This window comes from Ctenocephalides felis, unplaced genomic scaffold (assembly GCF_003426905.1).
Source record: "Ctenocephalides felis isolate EL2017-DRISC unplaced genomic scaffold, ASM342690v1 CF-g0.4_SCAFFOLD_01886, whole genome shotgun sequence".
Taxonomy (NCBI): Eukaryota; Metazoa; Arthropoda; class Insecta; order Siphonaptera; family Pulicidae; genus Ctenocephalides; species Ctenocephalides felis.
This window is the reverse complement of record NW_020538040.1, coordinates 31,209,776-31,236,036: the sequence shown is the minus strand read 5'-3', so window position 1 is coordinate 31,236,036 and position 26,261 is coordinate 31,209,776. Positions and strand designations below refer to the sequence as shown.

At 28.4% G+C, this 26,261-nt stretch overlaps 1 protein-coding gene across 2 annotated transcripts in view; it reads right to left on the bottom strand.

Annotated features, from left to right (window-relative positions):
- The window catches only part of LOC113376787, a 481,471-nt gene that overhangs the window by 43,115 nt on the left and 412,095 nt on the right, over positions 1-26,261 (bottom strand). For both annotated transcript variants that reach the window (XM_026616843.1, XM_026616844.1), the window contains exon 2: positions 3,957-4,023. In XM_026616843.1, the coding sequence (XP_026472628.1) occupies positions 3,957-4,023 (67 nt within the window). The remainder of the gene's footprint in view (positions 1-3,956; positions 4,024-26,261) is intronic.

Below are 26,261 nucleotides of genomic sequence, written 5' to 3'. Positions count from 1 at the left end.
ACGATTTCGGAAAGACGGATCAACCGATTTGAGTAATTCAAAAAACATTCGATTCGTATTCATAAGGAAACGTGCTGAATAGTTTTTGGCGAAGACAGATCTAGCCGTTCCGAAGATACGGGGCAAAAAGTGCCAAAAACGATAACTCAGTTTTTAAGAGAACGGAGCGTCCGATTTTAATAATTCAAAAAACATTTTACTTGTATTGACAAGATGAAGAACTAATTAAGTTTTTGGAAAGGCAAGTCCAACGGTTATGGACTCTCAATAAAAATAAGTTTAAAAAATGCCATTTGGCGGTCAAAAATATTTATTGGGCATATTTACATCAAATTATCAGATATTTTATAGAGATTTTAATATTGTGTACACATTTTGTGTATTTTTTTTTGGTACGGAAAGTTAGCAACTTGCCTTAAGGCACGATGCCATGCACACCACAAGTTTTGTTTGAAATTTTTCAACCTTTGATAATATGTAACAACTTTTGTGATTGCTAAATTGTTTGAATAGCTATTTTGATTAATGTAAGAAAATCACACCTGGGGATAGTTGAAACAAAACCTTGTGGTAATTGTAACATAGAAGAATTATATACAGATTCAAGAGAAAAAGATTGGGTGGAATCATTCTTCGCATTCCTCTAGAATGTATAGTTTGTAAGATGTGAACACATGTAAATTTTGTTACAGGACACACTGTATATTTTATTTGTATTAAATGTACAACAAGCCTCTAGCTCCCCTATTCAAAAATCTTAATTAAACTTTTATTTAGTGAAGAGCTCGCAGGTGTTATAAAATTATATCTTAATCCAATTTAGTTTAATATTATATCTATATTCAAATAATAAAATAGTACTGAAAATCAATTTATCGTTACATAAATATTACAAACTTAATATGCTACTTTATACATAAAGATTAAAAATGTGAATAAGCTCTGAATTAATAGAGATGGTTTAAAATGAATTAACGTGGCCGCGGGATATTTTAATTAATTTTTGCACATTTGCGTATAGAAAGAATTAAATTACAAATTAATGTTCTGAACAAGTAATACGTTAAAAGAATTTAAATAATTAAATTATCACATATAAAAGCCTTGTATAATAAAACATAAAAAATATTGGATACATAATTTTAAATGTAAATCTGTAATCTTCTCGGAGTGAATTCCGAATAAAACAAGCCATTTTATATAGCCAAAATCATATTATATATAGTAGAAGATGAAATCTTAGAAATAACACAAAACAAAAATCATATAATCCAAAGATGTCCTAACAAAATCCGATTACAAAATCACAAAGCCCAAAAAAGTTCCAAAGAGAAATGGCTAGTATAAATACGAGTAAACAACATAAGAGATTTATCAATGGAAATAATCTCATAAATATACAATAAAGTGCGAATTGAGTTCATTCACTAAAAGTTCCTTACAATCACTTATTTATAAGATAAAAAAAATACAATAATGTGATCACACTTTCTGTCAAACACTTTAACCATATAATTTTATTATATTTGAATATTTACCAATTTAATGTTATTTTTCCCATATTTTTAATTGTTGAAAACAAAGTACAAAATGACAAAGATCGAATTTGAGATACTTCATTGAATTATCAATTATAATTTTTGTATTTGCAATTTTAATGAAAGGTGCAGCGTGTATAAAGGTCCACCGCCGATATTTCAAATACAAGTAAAGTTGGAATTTTTTAACAACAATATTTGAAAGTAAAGGGCAAAAGATTTATGATACCTCAATATAATTTTTAAGCCTACGTTATTTAAATATTTTATAAGGTGTATTGTTATTTTTAAGTTAGATTCAACAGTTTTTTAATGACCTCTATAAAAGCTTACACGTAGGTGAAGAAAAAAGACTAACTAAACCTTTACCCTGTCAAAGGTGTAAACAATGAAAAAATAGTAAATAAAAATGTAAATAAAGTTAAAAAAAACTATTTTATAAGAGATAAATTAAATAAATAGTTATTCCAACTCTGCTGATGAACATTCTTGACAAAATCAAGGTTATATAGAGTTTTATTTTTGTTCATGAAATTTATATTTTGCATAGCTTGAAAAATGTAGCTATTATTTCGTATAATTCTTTTAAAATTTAAAATAAGACGTCGCACCTGTTTGCCCTGTAACATATTTAAAAAAATACATTTTTTCAACAATGAATTAGCTGGGAGTTTTACTGAACATAGTCAGATAATTATGTGTTTCATGTGTTATTTGTTGTGATATAATTGGTTTGATTTTCTCAACATAATTGCTCAAAGTCAAATTGAACCTTTGTGACCCGCTCTATTCTATACTGAGAACTAATATATTCAAATTACAAAATTGTAACACAAACGATTCATCCAAAGTTATAAGCCAAAAGCTTATACTCTATAAACGAAAGTTTCAGAATTTAACCTATTATAATTCAGGAAAACAACTAGTCTTCTCAGAAAAACAATCAAACGTTAGATAAAAATCGCAATTTTGTAACTCACAAATTGAAATTACACATTTCACCGTTTCCAAAAAACATGAATAAAAATCAAATCAAGATAACTGATATTATTCAAATCGTTCTACTCGTATTCTACCATCAGCATAATAAATCATTCTAATAATAGATACATGAAACAAGTTTTCCTAAATGTTGGGAAAATATTGATTGGTTGCATTTTTTGTTTCGAGCTCTGACCTTTCCGATGATTCAAAATAGATTTATTTTCGAATAAAAACTTGATCTGAATTATATATCTATAACAATGTTGTGCGACCTATAGAAAAGAATTGGAGATGGATATTCGACAAAGGGAACTAATCAGTATAAACTATTATTTTTTTTTTAAATTACAATTTAATTTAACTAATAAATGTGAAAAGCTATAATCATTATAAAAAAAAATTAACTTAGTATTAGCCAGTAAATTAAAAATATGTATTGATAATGATAAAAAATTAATAAGATCTTCAAATTTGTTGTAAATTGTTTTCATAGTAATATTAAACTAAAAACACTAAACATTACATCATACTAATTAAATTGGTAAGTAAATTTTCATCAATAATAATAATAATATATCCTTGGTGCGATATATATTCAATAAATTGCCTTTTAATTATTTTTTATTTGCTTTTATAAATTACAATCTGTCTTTTTTTTAAATAATTGAATAAAAAAATACTATGTACTTCCACATCGATTATGAGATCATGGAATTTCTTTTATTGTAGTAATACATTAATTACATGTATAAATAAAATTTTAATAATAAAAATAATAAACATAGGAATTTTTATAGAAATATAACAATTCATAGTTTTTTCAACACTTATAAAAAATTTATAGAAATATAAATGCATTCATTTTAATGTAAATTTTATTTTGAAGGAAATATAAAAAATATGTTAGTATTTTTATTAAATATGGAAAAATTTCATGGTTGGCAAGTTTTGCATAAATACTATTGAACGACATAAAATGGTAAATTAGTTACAAAAACCATCGGTTTGATTTTTTTTAAATATTTAAACATCAGTCAGAACTAAGTGTAATATAAGTTATTTTTGCTGGAAGCAACCCGATAGTTGACCATTCCCTTTTTATACAGGTTATATTAGATATATTTATAATAGTGAGTATTATTTCTAATACATATAATAATATATATTAAAGCAATTCACCGAAAATCTAAATTCTCCTAATAATATTTGAGATTTTCATCTCAAGTAAAAATCTGATATTACTACTGCTTGATATCAAGTTGGCTAAAGTGAGTAACGGATCCAGAATCAGTTATCGGTTTAAGCTTTTTCCCAATCAGGTTTATTAAAATTTATATTAATTTGTATTAACCACCATAGTATAGTATATTATAATGGAATATTACACATTTCTTTCATATACGATTTGTGAAATTATAATAGAAAAAAACTCACCTTCTTTGGTACTGAATAGATGCACGTCCGTTTCATTGACCTTAAGAATTATGTCACCAGCTTCAACCTGAAACATAAACCAATTATTATAAACGGTTATTAAATCTCAATTATCCGATATTGATTACTTTTAATTTAATACTAAAAAACAAATCTCGACAAAAAGTTGTTCGAACGATTTTCTACAGATAGATGACCAAACTATTATCAAAAACATTTATTATACACATCATTTAAACGGTAGAAAATCCATTATCTACCGTAATTTCCTACCATTCAGCTACACAGTATTTTCCAGAAAAAATCTTCTAAAGACCGAAATCAATATTATTAATAATACAAAAGTAAATGAAGGTACATTGGTCTAGTAATCTATTTATAGTTCATAAACTTTAATAGTGACTTGACAACTCATTATATTTCTTTGAACTTTTAAACTAAACTAGTATACAAGTTTTAAGAGCGGAATTTTTCCGATATCGATTCAATAAAAATTGAGATTTTATCAGTTTATGTAAAATACTAGCTCTACCCGATCACGAGTTGCTGTTACATCTAGTTATCCAGATGGAAAATAGCACACGTTTCTTTCGTAATTGAACTGAATTAGATGTATCATCGAGTCAAATATCCCAATCAGCATCGCAATATATAAGCATATAAGCATAGAAACATTTGACTTTCAATAATTGTCACAGCACATAATACATATACATATCAAACAACCAACTATCGAAAAATATTCAAAAAAAAATTAATCTCCTTTCTTTTACCCCATAGTGGGCATCGAATATTTCATTTTTAATTATAATTATAGTAAACGATTAAATGAAAACCCATTGCTGTTTTTTCCTAGGCTTAGAGCATCTCAATCAAAATTCAGTAATAAGTGTTTACTGACAAAAATCGAGATAAAAAATGGTGATTTTACTATAATGATACAAATAGGTTTGTATTATAGGCACCTATTCATAATAATTACAAATAATATCATAAAGTATATAACGGTCAGAATACAAACAACGCAGTTTGTTGTGTTACACATTGCTACAACATTGTATGCTCGAAGTAACCTTTGTAAGCGTTGATAAAATTCCCTGCCAAAACAAAAATGCGCAATAACAATTACTCTGCCATGACATTGAACAAGTCGCAAAATATTGTTATCTAGGAGTTCACATTAAAGCGAGCACATAAAAGGCTTTCAATGACGTATTCACCAGTCCAGTCAGTCTTCAGTCAATCATGAGTTCAGTCGTACTTTAGTTATCAATAGAGTCGTATTTTAGTTAATCATATTCAGTCATTCTCAATTATTCAGTTGATATAAAAATATCAAACGTCTTCGTCTGTTTTACTGATCAGCCTCCACAGATTGGTAACAGCTTTGTTAGCAGCAGAAAGAACCTACATATTGTTGGCACCGTCGCTGGATGGGCCACAACAACGTATTATAAAAAAATAAAGATTGACCAAGAAAATAAAAAAAAGAATCGAGGTAGCCAACCCCAACCACTTGGTTTCAATCAAAATATATATGCAAAAATCGGGGATTACTAGCTAACTGTTTCCCAAATTTTCGATGTATGGTTTATGGATTCGATGTATGGTTTATGGATGCATAGGACATATACAGGCACACAGAGGTACATCCATTTATACATAATACTGCCAAGAAAATCCTCAACCACTTCCCTATTTCACGTTGAATATTTCCTATATTCATTTCAATTAATATCAAAAATTAAAAATGTACAATTTCCGCAATTTTCCTATGACATGATCTATGTCGTACTCTTTTATAAATTATCGTAAACATAATATTTCACTGCCAAAACCACTCGCAACAAAGAATTGCCCTAATTGAGCTTGTGAAAAAACATTCAAGAATAAATGTGTAAATGCTTCACAAACAAAGAATGACAAAGAACATTATTATTTCATTGAATGCCGAAGTCTTTGTGGAGACGGCGCTGATTTAATTAGGGTATAAATATGGCACTTACAATTTTGCCTATACAATTCGTTGGAAAGTGAGAGGATTCAGAAAAAAGATTCACGGGCGAATAAAAAATTGAAAGAAGTACAGAAGAATAATAATATAAAAGTTGAAAGTCATTGTTTCAATTGCTTGTGTACTTTATGCTTTTGCGTTGAACTTGATATCGTCAATCATTTTAGATTGATTATTATGTTTCTAAAATAATTTATGAAAATATATAATATATTTATGATTGTTTTTCCTGAACTAAAAGCCTCACTTTTTGTTAAAGAAATTATCTAATTACCTTTAATTATTTCTTTCTACGTTAACTTCAACAAATTTCATATAGCAGATTAACCGAAAATTATATTTTATATAAAAATATGGCGAAATAGATGTTCACCTTAGTACATTAGGGTGGTCCTTAATATGGATATTTTCAATTTTTTTGCTCCCAGGGGCTTAAATAAAAAAGCAGTTCACAAATAAATCATTTTGTCCTCCTAGAGACATTAGCTTATGAGGTAAGTATGAAGTACCCAAATAGTACAAGTCATACATAGTAAAATCTCTGAAAGGACAAAGAGGGTTTTGCAACAATTGCAAGTCTCCTGTTTTCATCGGTGGATCTTTTGGTCTGTTTTTAGCAATCATTTCTTTCATACTTGGAGTAGAAGTTAAAAGCCAATCACCATTGGCTGTTACTTTTTGTTTTTTTTTTCTTGGATATGTAATGCTTGTAAAATAATACTATATCATTTTGTCTATTGTATACTATGCTATTTTGTCCGAAATCGATCAAAATAATTAATTAATCAAAATTCCATCCAATTGAAATTGAATCGAATTCCAATTGAAATCACTAGTACCGACATAATAAGTTAATTGACTTTAATTGAAATAATTACGAATATCAATAAATAGGTCTCCAAAAAACATGAGACACCCTCAAAATAAACTTTTGAAGGCGCGAAACGCGTTCGAAATGATTACTGCGACAAGACTAAGACAATGACGCTCAACATCTGACAGGATTGTGATTATGGCTTTCTTTATGTTATATAGTCGCAGAAACGTTACCAAAACAAGACAATAAGGTCATTATATAGTCATATTTTCTCTATATGAAACGTGTCAATAAATTTAGCGTTATAGGACTAAGAAATTATAAAGATGATTAAAGATAATTTACAAAAGCAATTAAATTGAGCCTGGAATTAGATTTCTATTATGGAAGGTTTTCCAAAAATAACGACTGATGGAAGAACCTTGTGATAAACTTGTCTATAGTAGAGAATTGGAAAGCATTATATTCGCTCTTCACAATGAAACTTTTGACGAGATATTTAAATAAAACTTCTAGTAAGTAGGATCGTGCACTTGTTTACTTTTTTAAATCAGTTCAAACTATCTAATCAATTAATTACTCCCGCTGAATATTATCAAACACTTGACTTTCAAACTGCAGAACCATTATGAAGCTGAGTTATGCTCATGATGTTCCGTTTATGTACTACGTAATTCATGATCCAATTATATAGGTTCAGAGTTCATGTACTTAAACTGGGCGTGTGCTAGGTGTATATTGCCAAATTTTGGGACGTTGCCAAGGCATCATCTACCTAATATCGCGTGTCAAATAAACAACTCCGGGCGCTGTTGAATTTTCATATATTTTAAAAACTTCCTGCCTTCTCTTCCTTTAGATGGAACATAAAAGCTTAATGCGATGCAGTAAAAGCGCAGAGAGGAGTACGAAATTGCTCGGCAGTAAATCAGATGGCTACTGGCGGGCTTTTGATGTAATGAATAGTTTTCAAATATTTTTATTTATAATAGAAATAAATGTATGTTTGAGATTTTAAATTAAATGGATTTGTCCGACGAACGCTCTAATAACTTTATGTTCTCATCAATTTATCTCAATTCAGAGTCGTTGTCAATTTTGAAGTGCCTATTATATTTAATGTTTGGTTTTATAAATATATTAATTTGATTTATTCATATTACAGATTTAATCCATTTTTACTTCATTATTAACTTACCATCGGGTAAATTATAGTAATCGCAAAAAAATCGATAATTTGCTTCAGTCCCGATTTTGACTTTAATCGTTTCATACAATATTACACAGATTGTTACGTAGGGGAAATACGGACAAAATTGTATGTATGGATAAAATAATACAGTGGCTTTATTTAAAACTTGGTTAGTTTTAGTAACGTTTCAGCAACTGTATAATATAAAGAGAGCCATAATCACAATTATGTCAGATGTTGAGCGTCATTGTCACAGTAGTAAGTTCAAACTTGTTTCCTGACTTGAGAACTTTACTTTGAGGGTGTTTTCTCATAATTTTTGGGAACCTGTTCATTGATATTTGTAATTATCTCAACTAACTTATACTAGTACTAGTGATTTCAATCAATATAATTGCAAAAATCAAGTGTTTGATGGATTTTTGATTGATTATTCATTTTCGTTCCATTTCGAATAAAATGACAGATAGAAATCTGCCGAACAAGAAATAATTGCTAAAAACAAACCAAAAAATCTACCGGTAGAGTGAAGAGACTTGCTTTTGTTGCAAAGACTTCTTTTCCCATTCTGATCAAAGATAAAGAAGGGCCAAATGAATCATTTGTTAGTCGCTTTGGGCTTGTCGATTAATCATCTGATCGATTTTTTAAGGATTTTTAGACCCTCCCTTCAGGTGATACGTAGTAATATCAAAATTACACCCCTTTCCCCACCAAACATCACGTGTTTTTTTAGTTACGAGAAAAATATATAAAATGTTTGATCATTTTTGAAAATGTTTGGATTTTTTAAAAAAAACTGTAAAAAATAAATACACGTGATATCTTACTATACCCCTCTCTCCCTCACGTAATATTTTGTGTATTTTTGTCAACACCCCCCCCCCCCCTAAAAACCTCACATGATTAACGTACGCCCCCTTTCTTGAAAATTATCATTTCAGTGTATCCTTAACATATATTTCATTTTGTCCCTACTATATGAATAAAATGGTTTTTGTAATTAGTTGTATTTTTCTGTAATAAATATGTTATTACAGTTCCTAGTTTTGTTAGTATTTTAACTATTTTATAGGTGGTCAATGAATCAAAGTTTAGTGAACACGATTGAGACCGATTATAATATCATTAAATAAAGTATCATTTTTGACATAATATTTTCATATCTCATTACAAAAAAACATACATAAGCATGCCATTTTATCCATACTTCCTCTAATAGTTTTAATGAATGACATTGAACAGAGCTATTTTGCTATCATTTTATAAATAAAAATCCCAATGAAGATGTTTTGAATATAATGTATTCAATATGAGTAGATAATAAGAAAACTGAATTCTTTTTCTTTATAAGAATAATCGCATTATATACTTTATATTTATTTAAATAAATTAGTAAAAAGTTTTTTTATATGCATGATACATTATTATTATTATCATTTAAATAAAATCAGTAAGAAGCATTTTATATCCATGATACATTATATTATTATCGTATCACCCATCCCTGGTTCCTTGGTGCGTGCTTAAGATGATTTTAATTATAAATATTCATAATGCAAATGAGTTTGTTCAAGCAATTTGTACAGGTGATTTGTAAATATTGATGCCGTCAATTAGTCTATAATTGATGTTAATGCTCGTGTGAATGGTACCGAACGAATTATCATTAAACATGTATATAGTATGGCTCCGAATCTCGCTAAATGGCTCAAATTGCCTTCTCGGCGGCATCGCGACACTGCTTCTTGTTTATTTAAAAAAAAACTAGTGGTGCATGGCATTGTGCCTTCGAACGTACCGAAAATTAATTTTTAAAAAAGCTTTAAAATTTGTTGAAAACTTTGTGTACTGGACTTATAGAAATGTAAACAAAATTCATACTTATTATTAAAATCTCTATAAAATACCTGATAATTTGATGTGCATATGTCTAATGATCATTTTTGTCCGCCAAATGGCATTTTTTTTTCACTTTTTTTATTGGATCTTCGAAGTCGCTAGACTTCCGAAAAATTTCACCAGTTCTTCATTTCGTCAAGACATATAAAAAAATTTTTTTGAATCATAAAAAACGGATTTTCCATTCTCTCAAAAAATTAATTACCATTTTTGGCACTTTTTGCCCTGCATCTTCGAAGCAGCTAGACCTGCCTTTACCAAAAACTAATCAACACGTGTCGACGAAAATTTGTATCCGCACACACACAAACACATACATTCATTTTTTGTAAGGTATGCCAAAATGTTTAGAAACCATTGAAACGTAGATATATAAAAATTTTCATTTTCGATTTTTTTGCGATACTATAACGTACCCTACGGGGAAGTTAATATCATTATCTATTCGGACGACAAAAAAAGAGTGCGCGTAAGGTTCACACGCGATTGAAGTAAAACTTATTTGCTACTGTACAAGATGGCATTTAAGTAAAAATAAATACATCATATAACAATTTCGGATGATGTTTATAAGTAATATGGTAACACTCGTGACGCACATATTTATTTGTGTCAGCCATTATACACATTTATATAATGATAAATTATATATTTATGATAGCATTAAAAATATGTATAATATTTAAAAACAATAATGTAATTAAAGTCATACTTCAAATATCACATGATCGGTTTGCCATTGTAATGAGCATTTAGAAATGAACTTTATTAGTAGAGAAATGAAGTAATTGCTGATTAATATATTCTATAATATTCGTTCACACAGTGGATTATGTTAAATAATGCCTAAACAAATATTGTTTTTGCAACTTCACTCATTCATGTAAGAATTGTGTTTGAAGAACTTCATGTCATTAAAATTAACATACATTCATTGACTGCTTGTATTTTTTTTTACTTTTTCGCTGAATCTCATTCTTTGAACAGCTGTAATATCTGTCTTGCCTAAAAATATTTTCCATTTTAATAACTTCAAAGATTTATAGAAACTACAAATAATATAGAAATAATTTATAATCAATATTTACGTTCAGTACACGGCACAAATGTTTAATTTGTTTTATTAATTTCAAGGAACAGAGTAAACTATTCTTCTGATTCAGACATTTTTCATTAAATCAAGATTTGTACTACGATGTAATTTTCAAATGTTTATTTATCTATGTCGATTTCCTTGTTGATATCGGTACGCATACAATGACAGATCTCTATTCACTTACACGACGACTAATCACAATCGACCCGTATTGAAATGATTTTATCGAGAGCAAATAACATACAGTTCGGGCGTAACGCATTTCCGTTGCATTTGTACGGATTTATACCCTAGTCGCGCCTAAAGAAATTTTACTTCAAAAAATGCGCACTGTTCGATGCGAGCGCCACAGTTAAATGGTTAGAAAACAATTAATTTAGAAATCTGATATCATAGAACATAATATGTACTCATAAGCCCGAAATTCCAAAGGCAATGATATTTTTTTAGTTTGTAACATAATACCAAGGTCAGAACGAATCGCGTCGTTATCAGACAAGAAGTTCGACCGAATAGAAGCGACGGCACTAATTACTAACTGAAGAGTGTATTGAGAGCGATTATCGATCGCACACTTCACCCCCAACGGCGCGCACAATTCGATAGATAAAGCGATTGTTAGATTGTTACGTAAACATCTTAAAATAATGAGACTCTCTATAAAGATATCACGTGTCTCAATAAACTAGATATAATTATCAAAGTGGGATTATCAATTTTAATTAGCAGTCTAAGATCGAATTAGGGCCGTCAAAACAAAAACAAACACTTGTTGAGATAATATAATATCGGATTTTCATTGATACGGGGCAATTTGACAAATATAGTACTTCATATAAGACTTTCTTTAATGAGTCGATTTTTTTTTTATATAAAGGGAAAATATCGTCCGGCTATTATATAATACATATTTATATCTTAACGATTATTTTAAACAATTGAAAATAATAACAAGTGGTGCACGATATCGTGCCGTAAGGGGTTATATATACACTTGGAATTTTCTAAACATTGTTTTTTTTAATTTATTTTCTCAACGTACACATGCCTTTATATGTGTATAAATTTCTGTATCAAAAGATTTAGTAGTTTTCACAGGTAAAATTCTAGAAAAATGGCTTTTTTCTTAAGACAAATTGTTGGAACTTCAAGTATAGTAATGCTGAAAAGCTATAAAATTTTTAGAAACTTTGAAAAAATAGATTTTTAAGAATTTTGAAAAAAAACTTGAACTTTTTGGAAAATAGATTTTTTTAAAACATATTTTTTTCAAAAAATCGCCGTAGTCTATCGTTTAAGCATTGTAAATCTCTTGTAAATTATTAAAATCACTATAAAATATCTGATAATTTGATGCCCATATGTCTAATAATCATTTATGACCGCCAAATGGCATTTTTTGCGATTTTCGCTGGATCTCCGAAACCACTGGACCTGCCGTCCCAAAAATTTAATCAGTTCTTTATTTCGTCAATGCAAAGTAAAATGATTTTTGAATCATTCAAATCGGATACTCTGTGCTCTGAAAAACTGAATTACCATTTTTGGCAATTTTTTGGCTGGACCTGCCTTTGCCAAAAACTGACAAAATATTCTGTCTGCACATACCTACATACATACACACATACATAAAGATATATTAAATTTTCATTTTCGATTTTTTTGCCATTACTACAACTCACTCTACGGGTTAATTAAATAACTTAAGAGATAATTCAAGTATTTAATAATTCAATTGATGTAATATATACGGCGGTGATGAACCTAAACGAAGTGACAGTATTGATTGCAACATTTTTTTAAAAATTATCCCATGCAGTTTAAAAGTTATGAGCTTTTAAGTACAACCTAGAGCTTTTTGGTAAACTGTGACCATTTTCGCTTATTATGATTAATTTTCATTGTTTTTGTTTTTTTTTTTGAACTCTTGAACCGTAATCATAAATAACATTTCTAGGCCTTCGTCAAAACTGATGACACAAATGACCCGAATTTTCTAGAATCAAGACTAGAATTTAAAAAATGTACTGAAGTGTCTTAGCAAATTCCATCAAAAGTTGGATTGGAAAATTATGCAAATTATGCAAAGTTTCATACTTAACAAAAATTAGTAAAAAAGTAAAAACCTAAAAATAACACAACATTTTTTAACACATTTCACTCACGATATATAGGATAGATCATTATCTCCAAAACGAAAAACGGAAAATAAAGTTTTTTAATTTATACTGTAGAAACATGTTTTTATAATAAGAAGTTAACTGGGAATTTTACTGAACATAGTTCAATAGTTATTTATTTGGTACATGTTATGTATTGTCATGTAATTAATTTAGTTAAGAAGACAGTATAATAACTTGAACTCAAATGGATTTTTGTTCCCCGCCTTATCCTACATTTATAATACTAATTTATTTTAAATTTGATATCTAACCTCGCACTAATTAATTTTAAATGTCTTAAAATTTTATTTAATAACTGGTATAAACTTTTAGCTTTTGAAGCTTAATTTTTAATCCGACGGACTAAATCATAAAGTATAAAAAAGGTAAGGTTAAATATCAGTCTACCTTAAATTCGGTCCGTAAAGCTCTCCAGATAGTAAAAGAAATAGTACGAGAATGCAAATAATTAGGTTCCGGTAAGAATCTTTTTGTACTGTGTAAAATATTTAGAAGCTCCACATATAAAAGATTTCATACAACTGCAACACGGAAGTCACTGGCAACAAAGCGCTACATTTTCCATCCGACCGATTTGAAAGAGATATCAAAAACGTATTATAAATTTATGAAAATACACAAAATTACAGCAAATTCAATTTGAGCACACGTGCCATCACCACAATACAAATAAATTCAATAAATGTAGTAAAGCAATCTCTAATTCAAATAAAATCTCGCCACATGCATATGCTATAAATCCGAGAAGAAAAGCTCATCTACTATTGACCCTGACCTTACAATATGTTGGCACTTTGTACTCACAGAGTCAATAATACGCAGACGTGGTGTAAGGAGAAAATTACTCTCAGAGATCGTAAGAAGACACACACAATATCATTATTATGGTCGTTCAATACACCAGATTAATAATAATTCGATAGATAAATTTCGGGAATATTTGTATGTGTACTATTTTAATCGAAACTTATTTAATCGGACATTTTACGAGTGCCATGTTTCCGGCGCCAGGTCAAATTAAACCAGTCTCACTATTTAGATTTTCAATTTACTGTGAAAACTGTTTTAAATTGAAATAAAATGTAGAGGAGACTGGATACGATCGTGCCAGGGTACGGTATTGACAGTCGTCGTAGCAGCTAAACTATACTGATTTTGAGGTAGGGTCCAAAGGAAAAAAGTTGAAGTATGTTTGTTCGAACAAGTTTCCATTATTGTATTTAGTCAGCGCCCTGCATTAACATTATCTGTAGACCGCATTGCTTATAAAGACAAAGGATCAAAAGTAAGTTTTTATTCGATTTCTTTTAAAAGTAACTTTTACTTGTATAGAGATAGATCATTTTGTTTGTTATTTTGTTGTAAGTTGAACATTAGCAGTTAATTACCAGCAATTAGTTTTTGCGTGGATAATTTATCTCAGTTACAACAATAATTTGTTTTCAAAAGTGTGCGTTGGGTACGGTTGTGACATGTAATTTTGCGCGTCTTGTCCTTTTCTGGTGAAAATTCGACAGATAAAGAAAAATCTAACTTGACTAAGATCATAGAAACAAGAAGATTGAAACGTCAATGACCTTTAGACTTAATCTTAGATCAGCATCAATATAACATTATCAGAATTATCAAATTATTATTAAAATTGATGATTATCATATCAATCGATAAACTAAGAAGATCACATTGGAGTTCTTCCTAGACATCCCTTTCAAATATTGTCTATCTAGCTTATAGGAATCTTTATGTATTTCTGATTGCTAAATAAAACAGAGTTTAAAAAAAAAACTAAGATCAAATACGAAAGAGAAAAGAAAGGGAAAGTTTAATTAATACAAAAAAAATTAGATTTCAAAAAAAATTCTTGTTAACTTTAAAAAATTATGTTTTATTGTATATTGTTATATTATATTCATAAGCTTGAATGAAATCCGTTATAAACCATTTTGGTGTTTAAAGCTATTGATTTGTAACTTATTTTGCCAAGTCTGGCACAACCGTAAGACAGTAATTCAGTAAACAAATGTTCAAATTACCATTTTTCTCCCAGCTAACTGGTAAACTAACAAAATTATTGCTAATCAAAAAAAGTGGCACAACCGTACCTAGTCTCCCCTGCAATAAATAAATTTCCCAGTTTCACCTTTCTTTTACATATAGACATTATTACATTTACGCATTCAGTTCGACCACAAATAGAATCAAATAATAATATTAATAATATAAACATTTGGTTAACCACAAAGCATAAATGCAACGTACCCTATATAAGCTATATTTACAATTATAATACTGATTAAATTACTATTTCGTTATTATCTATTTTGAACAGCAATTTAATTGTTTTCGATTTGCGTTAAATAGCAATATTAATGCAATATATTCCGCGTAAAATGAAAATTGATCGCAGAAAATAAATAATCGTTATTAAATAAATATTAAAAAATATGTAACATGTATTTCAGTTAAATTAATATCATAAAATCATAAAATTGAAAGAGTTCAAGTAAAAAATAATTTATAGATCTTCAGTTTTTAGTTTCTCTGGCTAGATATTATATTTCAATCGTTACATGAAGATTGTTACTTGATATGGAATGTATCAGTTATTTGTGATTTATATATATATATATATATATATATATATATATATATATATATATATGTATGTATATATATATATGTGTGTGTGTGTATATATTATATATAATCAATACGTTGCTGTTGCATTCCACTATATTTTCACTAAAGAGTAATCAATTTATTTTGCTTCTACTTTAAAATGATATAAAATCCAGTTGACTTTACCGGCCATAAAATAAACATAAAGAAATTTTTTCAAGTATGATACAATTTTTAAATCGCCTGGAAATGGATATAGTTCAGAAGCTTTACTACATCGTATCATGCAATGTCATATCATATAACATATGTTTTCATTTCCTACAAAACAAGTAAAACCAACTTAAAAATTATATAAGTATAATTTAAATTAATGAACAAAGATAAAGTTTCAAGCATCACAGAATCTGCATATGATGTTTATCATAATAATCTAAGATGATCATTTAAAACTGTTTATGAATTTTATAATTGTTCATATATCACTGGTATCTATAAAAATGAGCTTTCTTTAAATTACATATATTCACACAAATATATTTATAATATATATTTTAAGCGGAAGGGAGTCAAATATCTCCCTTCCGCTTTTTTGCTCTTGGTTTATAATACAAAAAGGCGGAAGGGAGATATTTGACAACCTTATAATATTTTAACCACCATCTACGTTTTTAATTTTGTGATAACATCTACATCACCACCTACATATTTAATTTTGTAACAAAAAATCGAGTACTTTTTTCAAAATTTTTTGACTCTATATATGCAAAAAAAATAATTATTAAATAACAAGAGTCTAATACATTGTGGAAATTGATTAAGAAAAAAAATCTCTTCGATTAGACTGTCTATTCGATTTGCAACTCATGTCCTGATGCCATTGATGTGGATGTAGTTACTTTTTTTTAGAATTTTCAATCAAACATTCTTGTACAACCTAGAACGCCAACTACAAACTTTCCTATCTTTGGTTTGTGGTAAATTTTTTATTTTTATTTCAAATTTTTTGCAACACATGCCATAAACCAATATATTGCAATATGACCTTAGACTAAACTTAGAAACTACTTAGGGTCTACGTTTGTATGAGTTGGTCGTAACAAGCTTTCAAAAAACTATGTATTTGCTGTGCAATCAGGCGTTCTACACATAAAACCTAACCTACAAAACGTACAAACGTCAAATAACAATATTCTCATAAGTGCATCTTTCTGATGTCAACTTCATAACACATACGTGAAGTTAGGTTCTATGTGTAAAACGCCTAATTGCATCTCGGATACATAGTTTCTGACAGTTTCTTTACAAACAATTCATACAAAAATAGATCCGTAACAGCATCACCATAAGATTTCTATGTTATCGGAGAATTGATTCCATAATGTTTGAGATTCATGCTAAAACCTGCTTGTAAACTTTAATAAGGTAATAGAAAATATGTGAAAAATGACACCGTTTTGCACAATGACACTGACAATGCAAAAATTGGATGTTTTTGTCTAAAAATTATATATCATTGGAAGAAAAATTTACCATTCATTAACTTCCCGTAGGGCAAGTTATAGTAATCGCAAAAAAATCGAAAATGAAAATTTTTATATATCTTTACGTTTCAGAGGTTTCTGAATATTTTGGCATACCTTAGAAAAAATAGATGTATGTGTGTGTGTGTGTGTGCGTGTATGTATGTATGTATGTGTGTGTATGTATGTGCGGATACAAATTTTCGTCGACGATTTCGGGAACACGGATCAACCGATTTGAATAATTCAAAAAACATTCGATTCGTATTGATAAGGAGACGTGCTGATTAGTTTTTGGCGAAGGCAGGTCTAGCCGTTCCGAAGATACGGGGCAAAAAGTGCCGAAAACGGTAACTCAGTTTTTAAGAGAACGGAGCGTCCGATGTGAATAATTCAAAAAACATTTCATTTGTATTGACAAGATGAAGAATTAATGAAATTTTCATGAAGGCAGGTCTAGCGGTTTCGGAGATATGGAGGAAAAAGTAAAAAAATGAGCCATTTGGCGGTTAAAAATGATCATTAGACATATGCTCATCAAATTATCAGATATTTTATAGAGATTTTAACAATAAGTATAATTTTTTTTTACATTTTTATGGGTTCCGTACCAATGCTTATGCGTTAGACGACGGCGCGGCACTTGCGCGCTTTGACATTTCTCTATGTCTCTATGCAGTTCAAGCAGTACGATTGCTTTGAAAAAAAGTTCAGAATTTCCAAAATATGTCAAAATGAAGAAAACATTTTTCTTTTCAAAAAAAATTTGTTTTCAAAAAAAAAAAATTATTTTTCAAAAAAAAAATTTTTTTTTCAAAAAAAAGTAATTTTTTGTCAAATTTATAGTTTCTCAAAAATCTAATTTTTTTTAAGTAAATTTTTTTTCAAAAATGTTAATCGTTTTTAAAAAAATAATTTTTGGTACGGGAAGTTCCAGCAATTTGCCTTAAGGCACGATGCCTTAATTGCCTTAAGACAGAATTCCACTTACAGCTAGTTTTTCCTAATTTTGCATTTTCCCCAATTTTCTTGGTACCCAGTATTTTCTTATAAACTTTCTCTCATAGATTGCGAGAATCTGGCGCAACATTATAGTTTCTTTGAGGTCGCAATAATGTATCAGAGGCGCAGAGAAAGATAAGAGATGTCCTGGGAAAATGTACGACCTTGCTCGAAATGAAATAAACGTTACAACAAGCAATATACAACAGATGGTAAACACAGATATCGTATGAAAACACATAGAACACGACAGAGGAAATTAATTCCAAACATTCATTTGTGGTAATTTTAAGAAAGAAGCAGATATTATTGGCTAAAGGAATAAAATAAGGATCTAATTATAAGTGAAAATATGTTTGATAATGGGGAATATTTCACTTGTACGTTGATGGAATGAAGAATTTTTTTCACTTTCTCAAAGACAGGTCTCCAGCGGTTTTGGGAACGCTAGCAAAAATATTGCAAAAATAGACATTTGTCAATCCAATTCGAATACTATAAGCAAATAGGTGTACAGGTTAACAAGTGGACAGGTAGACAGGTAGACATGTAGAAAAGTAGATAAGTAAGCAGGTTGGCAATTGGTGGATAGGTAAACTGGTACGCATTTATACTTTTTATATTGTAAACATTATATTGTATTAATTTATATTGTGTCTATAACTTGCACTTGTCTAATAGGCATTAAGTAAATTTTATGAGTAATATTACAAAATAAATAGCTGTCTGCAAATAAATGCATTTATACAGATAGGTAAACATGTAATCAGGTAAAAAATGGAAAAGAGACATGCTGACATATAAACGATAAATCTGGTAAATTTGTAGACTGGGAGGTAGGTGAACAGGTAGACAGGTATACAGGTAAACAGGTGGACTGGCATTCAGATAATTATGTAGGCATGTGGACAGGTAGACAGGTAAATAGTAAAAGGTTTTTTTTATTTGAACAGCGATCAGAACTTATGGGTTCTATGAGCTGTTGTCATTAATATCATACAAACTACCTTTGTTTTATTACAGATGGCAACCCAAACTGTCACATGTGTCAAAATTGTCACATCTCTGTATGATAAATTTTTATTACAATCTCTGTAATAAGGCAAGTATGGTGCAACAATGCCGTCTGAGGGCTATTTTCACTTAGAAACATATTGCTATTTATATTTACAAGTGAAAATAGTTGTCACTGTTGCCTGACAACAGGCTGCTCGAAGTGGGTATCGAACCCGGGACCTCTGAAACAAGTCTCGTCGCTCTTAACCGCTTTGTAAAAGGTAGAAAACTAAACCGGTATACGAGAAAAAGTAGAGATATAGACTGGTAACCAGGCAGACAGTTTGGGCAGGTAGATCATATGTAAATAAAAAAAATTGAATAAATGAATTATTTACACATTTTGGGAAGTTTATTCAACTTGTCATAAATCAAAATGATAATTACAACTAGTTATTTCTGTAAATTGCAATGAATCTTTTACTTTATCATAAAAGTGTTTGTATTTCCTACAAGTTTGGTACAAAATAGCTCAATTTTTATTTAAATAACATGGTTATAAAGAATCGTATTATGTTTCTTTATTATTTCTTAAAAAATATATGTCTTTATATAAAGATGAACAAAGTATGAAAACTCGGGCGTATCCTTATTCTACGTATCTATCTTTTATCTCGAGCTAGACGAGTAGAGATAATAACAGATTTAAATTCAAATATGTAAATACAGTTTCCTTGAAACTAAGCATTTTATATATGAAAAAGAATCGAAGTTTTCGAGTTCATATATTTTAAATTACTATTGAATATAATTTATTAAATTACGACTATATTTTATATTTATATATTATGAACAACTACTTTCATATCATATAAGTTTGATATTAAAAGTAAGGAAGAGTTGATATCTTCATATTGAAATATAATCTTCACTGCAATTGATCACGTAATGGTATCTCAAAGATTTACGTATAATTTAAACGTTAATTTTCAATACAATGATGAACTGGTAGTGAATGGCATCGTGCCTTAAGGAAAATTGCAAGAACTTCCCGTAGCTAGAATTAAAATTTTTAGAAAATCTTTAAAAAATTTTGAAAACTTTGAAAAAAATAGATTATATAGATTATATGTTAAAAACGACTTTTCAATATTACAAGCAGACACTCAGTGATTGTTATTCTTTTAATTGTGATGATATATTTTAAGTAACTATATCATAGCAACGTTGAGAAAAGCTATTTTCGCTTGAAAGCATTATTAAATTATAAATCGAGTAACAAAAAATTAAATAAATAATACCTACTAAACCGAAATTAGTTTTTTGCTATTCTTTCTTATTTCGCTACAACTCATTATGTAGAGCTTGATATTCGCAATCGGAACAATGCAAGAAACTTTCAAAACAATTGCAGATAAGTTTCAAACGCAGATGGTTGCATAATGAAGCAAAACAAAGAAGATTTTTTCTTCTCAGTATATCGCTCACAGCTAGAGAAGAACTAGTTACTGGTGATGAGAGTAAGTTGATCCATATGGTCGAAATGAAAATAAAAAACCTATATTCGATACCAAAGGTACATAACCGATTTTTATGTTTCAGTAAATAATGCCCAAAAAGCCAATTTTGAAAAAAACATATCATATTTCATGAACTGTATTTGTACTTGCTTAGTAAATGTTTAATTTTATAATCCAATATATACTGCTCATCTGTTTATTTAAATGATAAACAAATACCACAAAAAGATGGCATTAAATATTGGGAAATTCACCTGGACAAAAAATTTACATGATAACCAGATATCAAGTTAAAAATTTCACACAAAAAACTTATAGGCTTATAGAAAATGTGAAACTCGAAACTTTCATTAGAAAACAAAGTTTTGATATATAAATCCATTATGAAGGCCGTGTGGACTTACGGCAATGAGCTATGAAACTGCGCAAGTAAGTTCAATATTGTTAAAATGCAAATAATACCCGCAAAGATTTTAAAAAATACTGCAATTTTACAATCCATAATGACTTAGAAATACCTTGCATAGATAAAGTAATTAAAGATAGAAGCAGTACTCATATATAAAAAAATTGGATCATTTGAATAAGCCACTAAGCCCAGTTTCCAATGTTCATTGGATAATTCTATACATTTCTAAAAAAATAAGCTTTAATTTTTAAATTAGCTTTATTTTAGTCTTTTCCAAAATAGCATCTGAAATACATATATTATTTTGATTGCTATTTATAATATGAAATTAAATGCTGGTTATAATAATTACCAACACTTTAGATGACAGACATGTGCACGTTGCATTGAAAAAATTAATATCTATAATTTATAACAGATTTACAGGTTGCGCCATTAATATGTGGCCAATGAAAAGAGCGAAGTTTTATTTGCATAATGAAGATATTATTTAATCGACGTTGATTTTCAAACTTAGCTGGAAAAAAATGTAGGGCTTTAAATTTGATAATAAAAAAAGTTCATCAAAATTCATTGAAAATTGGTCAAGTTGTTCAACTTTTCCATATAAAGAGCGCACCTTGTGTATCAATACTATAACAACTTTTGGCATTTTGAAAACTACTGTTCAATATCAATAAAAATCAATATCGCTCCATTTACAAGAAAATTTAAATATTACTATATCGAAATTCTAAAAAAAAATTTTTTTACCACTACTGGTAACCATCTACAGAATAATAGTTTAGTAGTATAACACAGTGTTTCCTAATCGATTCAGCCCATTCTAGGAATAAACTATTCTTCAGCAAATGGGTTGCAAAATGGGATCGTGTGAAACATCGCATCAGGGATGAATAGATGTTATCTGGTAAAAGGAGTGCAAATAGATCGAAATAGGTATTGGATAATATAACACATGAATAGAGAAAATGCTTTGAAATATATCCAAGTTTAGTTGAAAATATTTTAGTTAATCCTTCTTTAGGATAAGGAGTAAAATATAAACAATATTTACTAAATAAGTTAGACTGGGTATAGTAGTTGAACGGTACTGATTTTGAGATTGGGTCCAAATGGAGAAAAATGAAGTATGTTTATTGGAACAAGTTTCTATTATTGCCTTGAGTCAGCACCCTACATTAACATAATATATGGATCGTATTGCTTTTAAAGAGACAAAGCTTTGTTTAAATGATTATGTTGTGCTGTGTTACATATTTCAGAAAATAAAAGTCGTTATAAATCATTTTGGTGTTTATAGCAATTGTTTTTTAGGAGATGTGGAATATATATATATATATATATATATATATATAAAATTTTATATATATATATATATATATATATATAAAATAATCTAAAAACCTTGAAATTAATTATTATACATGCACTACAGTTTCATTTCGAGATTCGAAGTCTAGCTTTCCGCATTTTCAATAATTTAGCTGTTTCTGAGATTTTGGAAAATCGCCAATTTAAATTACGAAATTCATAAAATATACACGTTAACACTTTATAAGATATATTGCCACATTATTCATAATGCTTCTTGCACATGCTTTGTATTAAATAACTACAACATAATAAAATGAATTGATATTGAACAAATTGCATTTTAATCCTTGAATATAATGCTTAATTAAAATAATAATATAAATTAAACATTTTATATAGGAAACAATAATGGTTCAATCAATAAACTTTTTTTCCGTTGGCGTCGTTTCGATTTGATGAATATGTTATTTGATTTTATATTGCTCTTCGTATTTCTAGGTCAAATAGTTTAGAACATTGCGGTGTTTTCAATCAATGAAAAAAGAATTGCTCAGGAAATAAACCCTTACTGAGTAATACATTCGACATTTTCTTTCGTAATTACGTTTTTTTTTGAACGAGTTGTATTGAACGCAAAAGCACTATTGGCATCTTACAATATAAAGAACTAGTCGTGTTTTAGGTAAAAATATTATACCTAGATACATACATACATAAATATTAATTTAAAAATATGAGCAAACAGCACTCTCTTCTGCACTAATTTAATGAATAACGTTAATTTTACAAACGTTTCGAGACTAGGTTTGTCTCGTCATCAGTGTATTACTTATTAGCTATTTTTTACAATTTATCATTTGTGGTTTTTACCCCATAGGCCATGGGATAAACAGAAACAATGTCTTATTTTTATCATTGAAGAGCTTTTACGAAATAATAACTAAATTATTTAACCAATGTAAAATCAAAATTTCATGGGCACATTTTTTTTACAAATATTACACTGTATATGACCTTGATCTGGTATTTCGTCAGAAATATTCATTAGCAGAGTTGGAATAACCATTAATTTAAATCATCTCTTATAAAATTGCTTTTTTTTCTTAATTTAATTTTTCATTCACCATTGTCTTATTGTTTACATCTTTGTTAGTGTAAAAGTGCAGTTGGTACTTTTTACCACATCCACATGTAAGCTTTTATATAGATTATATAAAAAAACTGATCAATCTAATTTAAAATTAACAATACATCTCATAAAACAAATAAATTACGTACACTTAAATATTATACTAAGGTCTGGTAAGCTAAACAACAGTGCTCACAACCAAACGAAAACTAACAACAGAAGAAAATAATTCTGTTTTGGATTTTCAAACATTGTCGTTCATCTCCCGATTGAAACATCAAGGTGATGACTGGTTACATATGTTTTGCCCTGTACTTTCAAATATTGCTGGTAAACATTCCTAACTTTACACGTTTTTGATATATTAAGATTTGAGACATTTTACCAGCGGACCTTTAAGCCCCGCTCTATCCTCTTACATAAGATGCAGATCAAAAGTATCATTTCTTTTAGTGTTAAAAAAAATCAAACTAAGCCACGTTTAGAACTAATAATTTATTAATAATTTATAAACTTAAATTTATTTACAGATTAAAGCATATACAATTCATGATCTGTTATTATATTTTTAAAGTATTTTTCGCATCTGCAAAAATTAAAATAACAAGACTGGCAAAAAATATATGAGACTTTATATAAATAAAGCACTTTACATATTTATTTCCAATTGAAATAATAATTATTTAAAGATAATCAAAGCTACTTAATTAAATATCTTTTCAAAAGATTTATTTTCTTATAGCGCAAGTTAATTATAGCTTAAATAAACGTGTTACATTTAAGTTCAAGCAGTCAGAAGTAGGGAAATGTTTATTTAGCTCTTTCTCGTTTAAATATTTACTGTAATTTGTGTTGGAATACAAAGTTTCTTCTTATGCTGAATTTATTAAAAATATAAACATAAAGTTTGTGCAGCGTGTGAAGTTTGCATGTTCTTGCATTTACCGAGAAAATAAAATATAGAGGAAACGGGAATGATTTTGATAAGGGTAGTAGTTGTGAATAACTCTGTTCCAGATATCCATTACCCATTTGAAATTTAATATAAATATTCTGTGTCGTTTGAACGTGTACTGAAATTTTCATTATGAGAAATGTTCACAATTCTATTAGTAGAAATGCTTTTGATTTTTGATAAATGTGAGAGTTTTTGTTTCATTTAAACAGATCAAGAAGGCAACATCATTATTTTTCATAACACTTGGTTTTATTATTTTAAACATAAAAACTTTAATTTCTGTTAATTTCTAGGAATAATTCATTAAGCGCAAACGAAAATTTAATTCATTCATTTTCTGATTGAATTTGCATTTACATTTCTATGTCCTGTAAAAAGTTTTCGAAAAATACTAATATTTTTATAATTAAACTAGCTTATGCAAGAATTCCTTAACTATAACTAGCAACTGATAAATAACATTATTTCAAAATAAATAATTAAAACTCTAAAAAAGGCAAAAAAGTATTTCTTCAATTACCGCTGGAGCGCATTCCATAAAAACTAAATTAGTTTCAATTAAAACTCAATAATTGATTGATTTACAATAATTTATTAGACATTGATTTAGAATAATATTTTTTTATACATACTTTTGTTTCTATGTTACTAATGTCATGGCTATTGAATTTATTTGTGCATGGCATAAGAATTCTAATTCCACTAGTTTGCTGTTTATTTCTGTGTTAGTAACTTTTTCTTCTTCTAATTTTGTAACTCTGGTGTTGAGTTCAAATACTTTCTTATAATAATTATTTTTCTTGACATTTCCTTTCCAAGTGAATATTTATTTCCTTAATTTCTTCTCTTAATTTATTATTTTCATCTTTAAGTTGAGTGATTTCTTTCTTATGATTTTCAGAAGGAGTGTCTGTATATACATCAAACTTTTCCTGGAGACTTTTGTAATCATGATCAAGTCTATTGTTCCTGTCTAAAAGATTTTCAATTAGCCTATTTTTCAATTCGAGTTCTTTTTCTAATTTAATCATTCTTTCACTTATGTTTTCATTTGTTGAATTATTTTTATCATGTAATTTTTTTTCTAAAATACTGAATCGTTCTTCAAGACATAGATGCTTTTCAAAAAGATCATCTATATTTTTATCTCTTACTTTAATTCCAAATTTAGGTTCGTCGATTACATTTTTATCGATATTTGATTTGCCTTTATTATCATTATCGAAGTTTTGTAGCAAATTATTATCTTTCTCTAATTGTTCATTACGCATTAATAATTCTTCAACTTGTGTACTTTTTTCACCTAAATCTGATTTTAAACTATTCACTTCTTTTTGTAAATTCGCCTCAATTTGTGCAAAATTCTCCTGCATGCAAACCATTTCCAACTTTGTTTCTTCTAGCAAAACAACAGTATTTTCCTGTTTCTTATATTTTTCTGCATTATTTTGTCTGGTGTTAACTAAATTAGTTATTGCATCCAAAATCTTACAACATTTAGTTTCAATCGCATTGCGCTCATCATCGTTTTGAAATTCATCTAAATTAATACCTGCTAATTCATATTGCTCTACGTTATAATTTTTAAATTCGTCTTCTAAAATTTGTTCATGCTCATTTAATTGTAT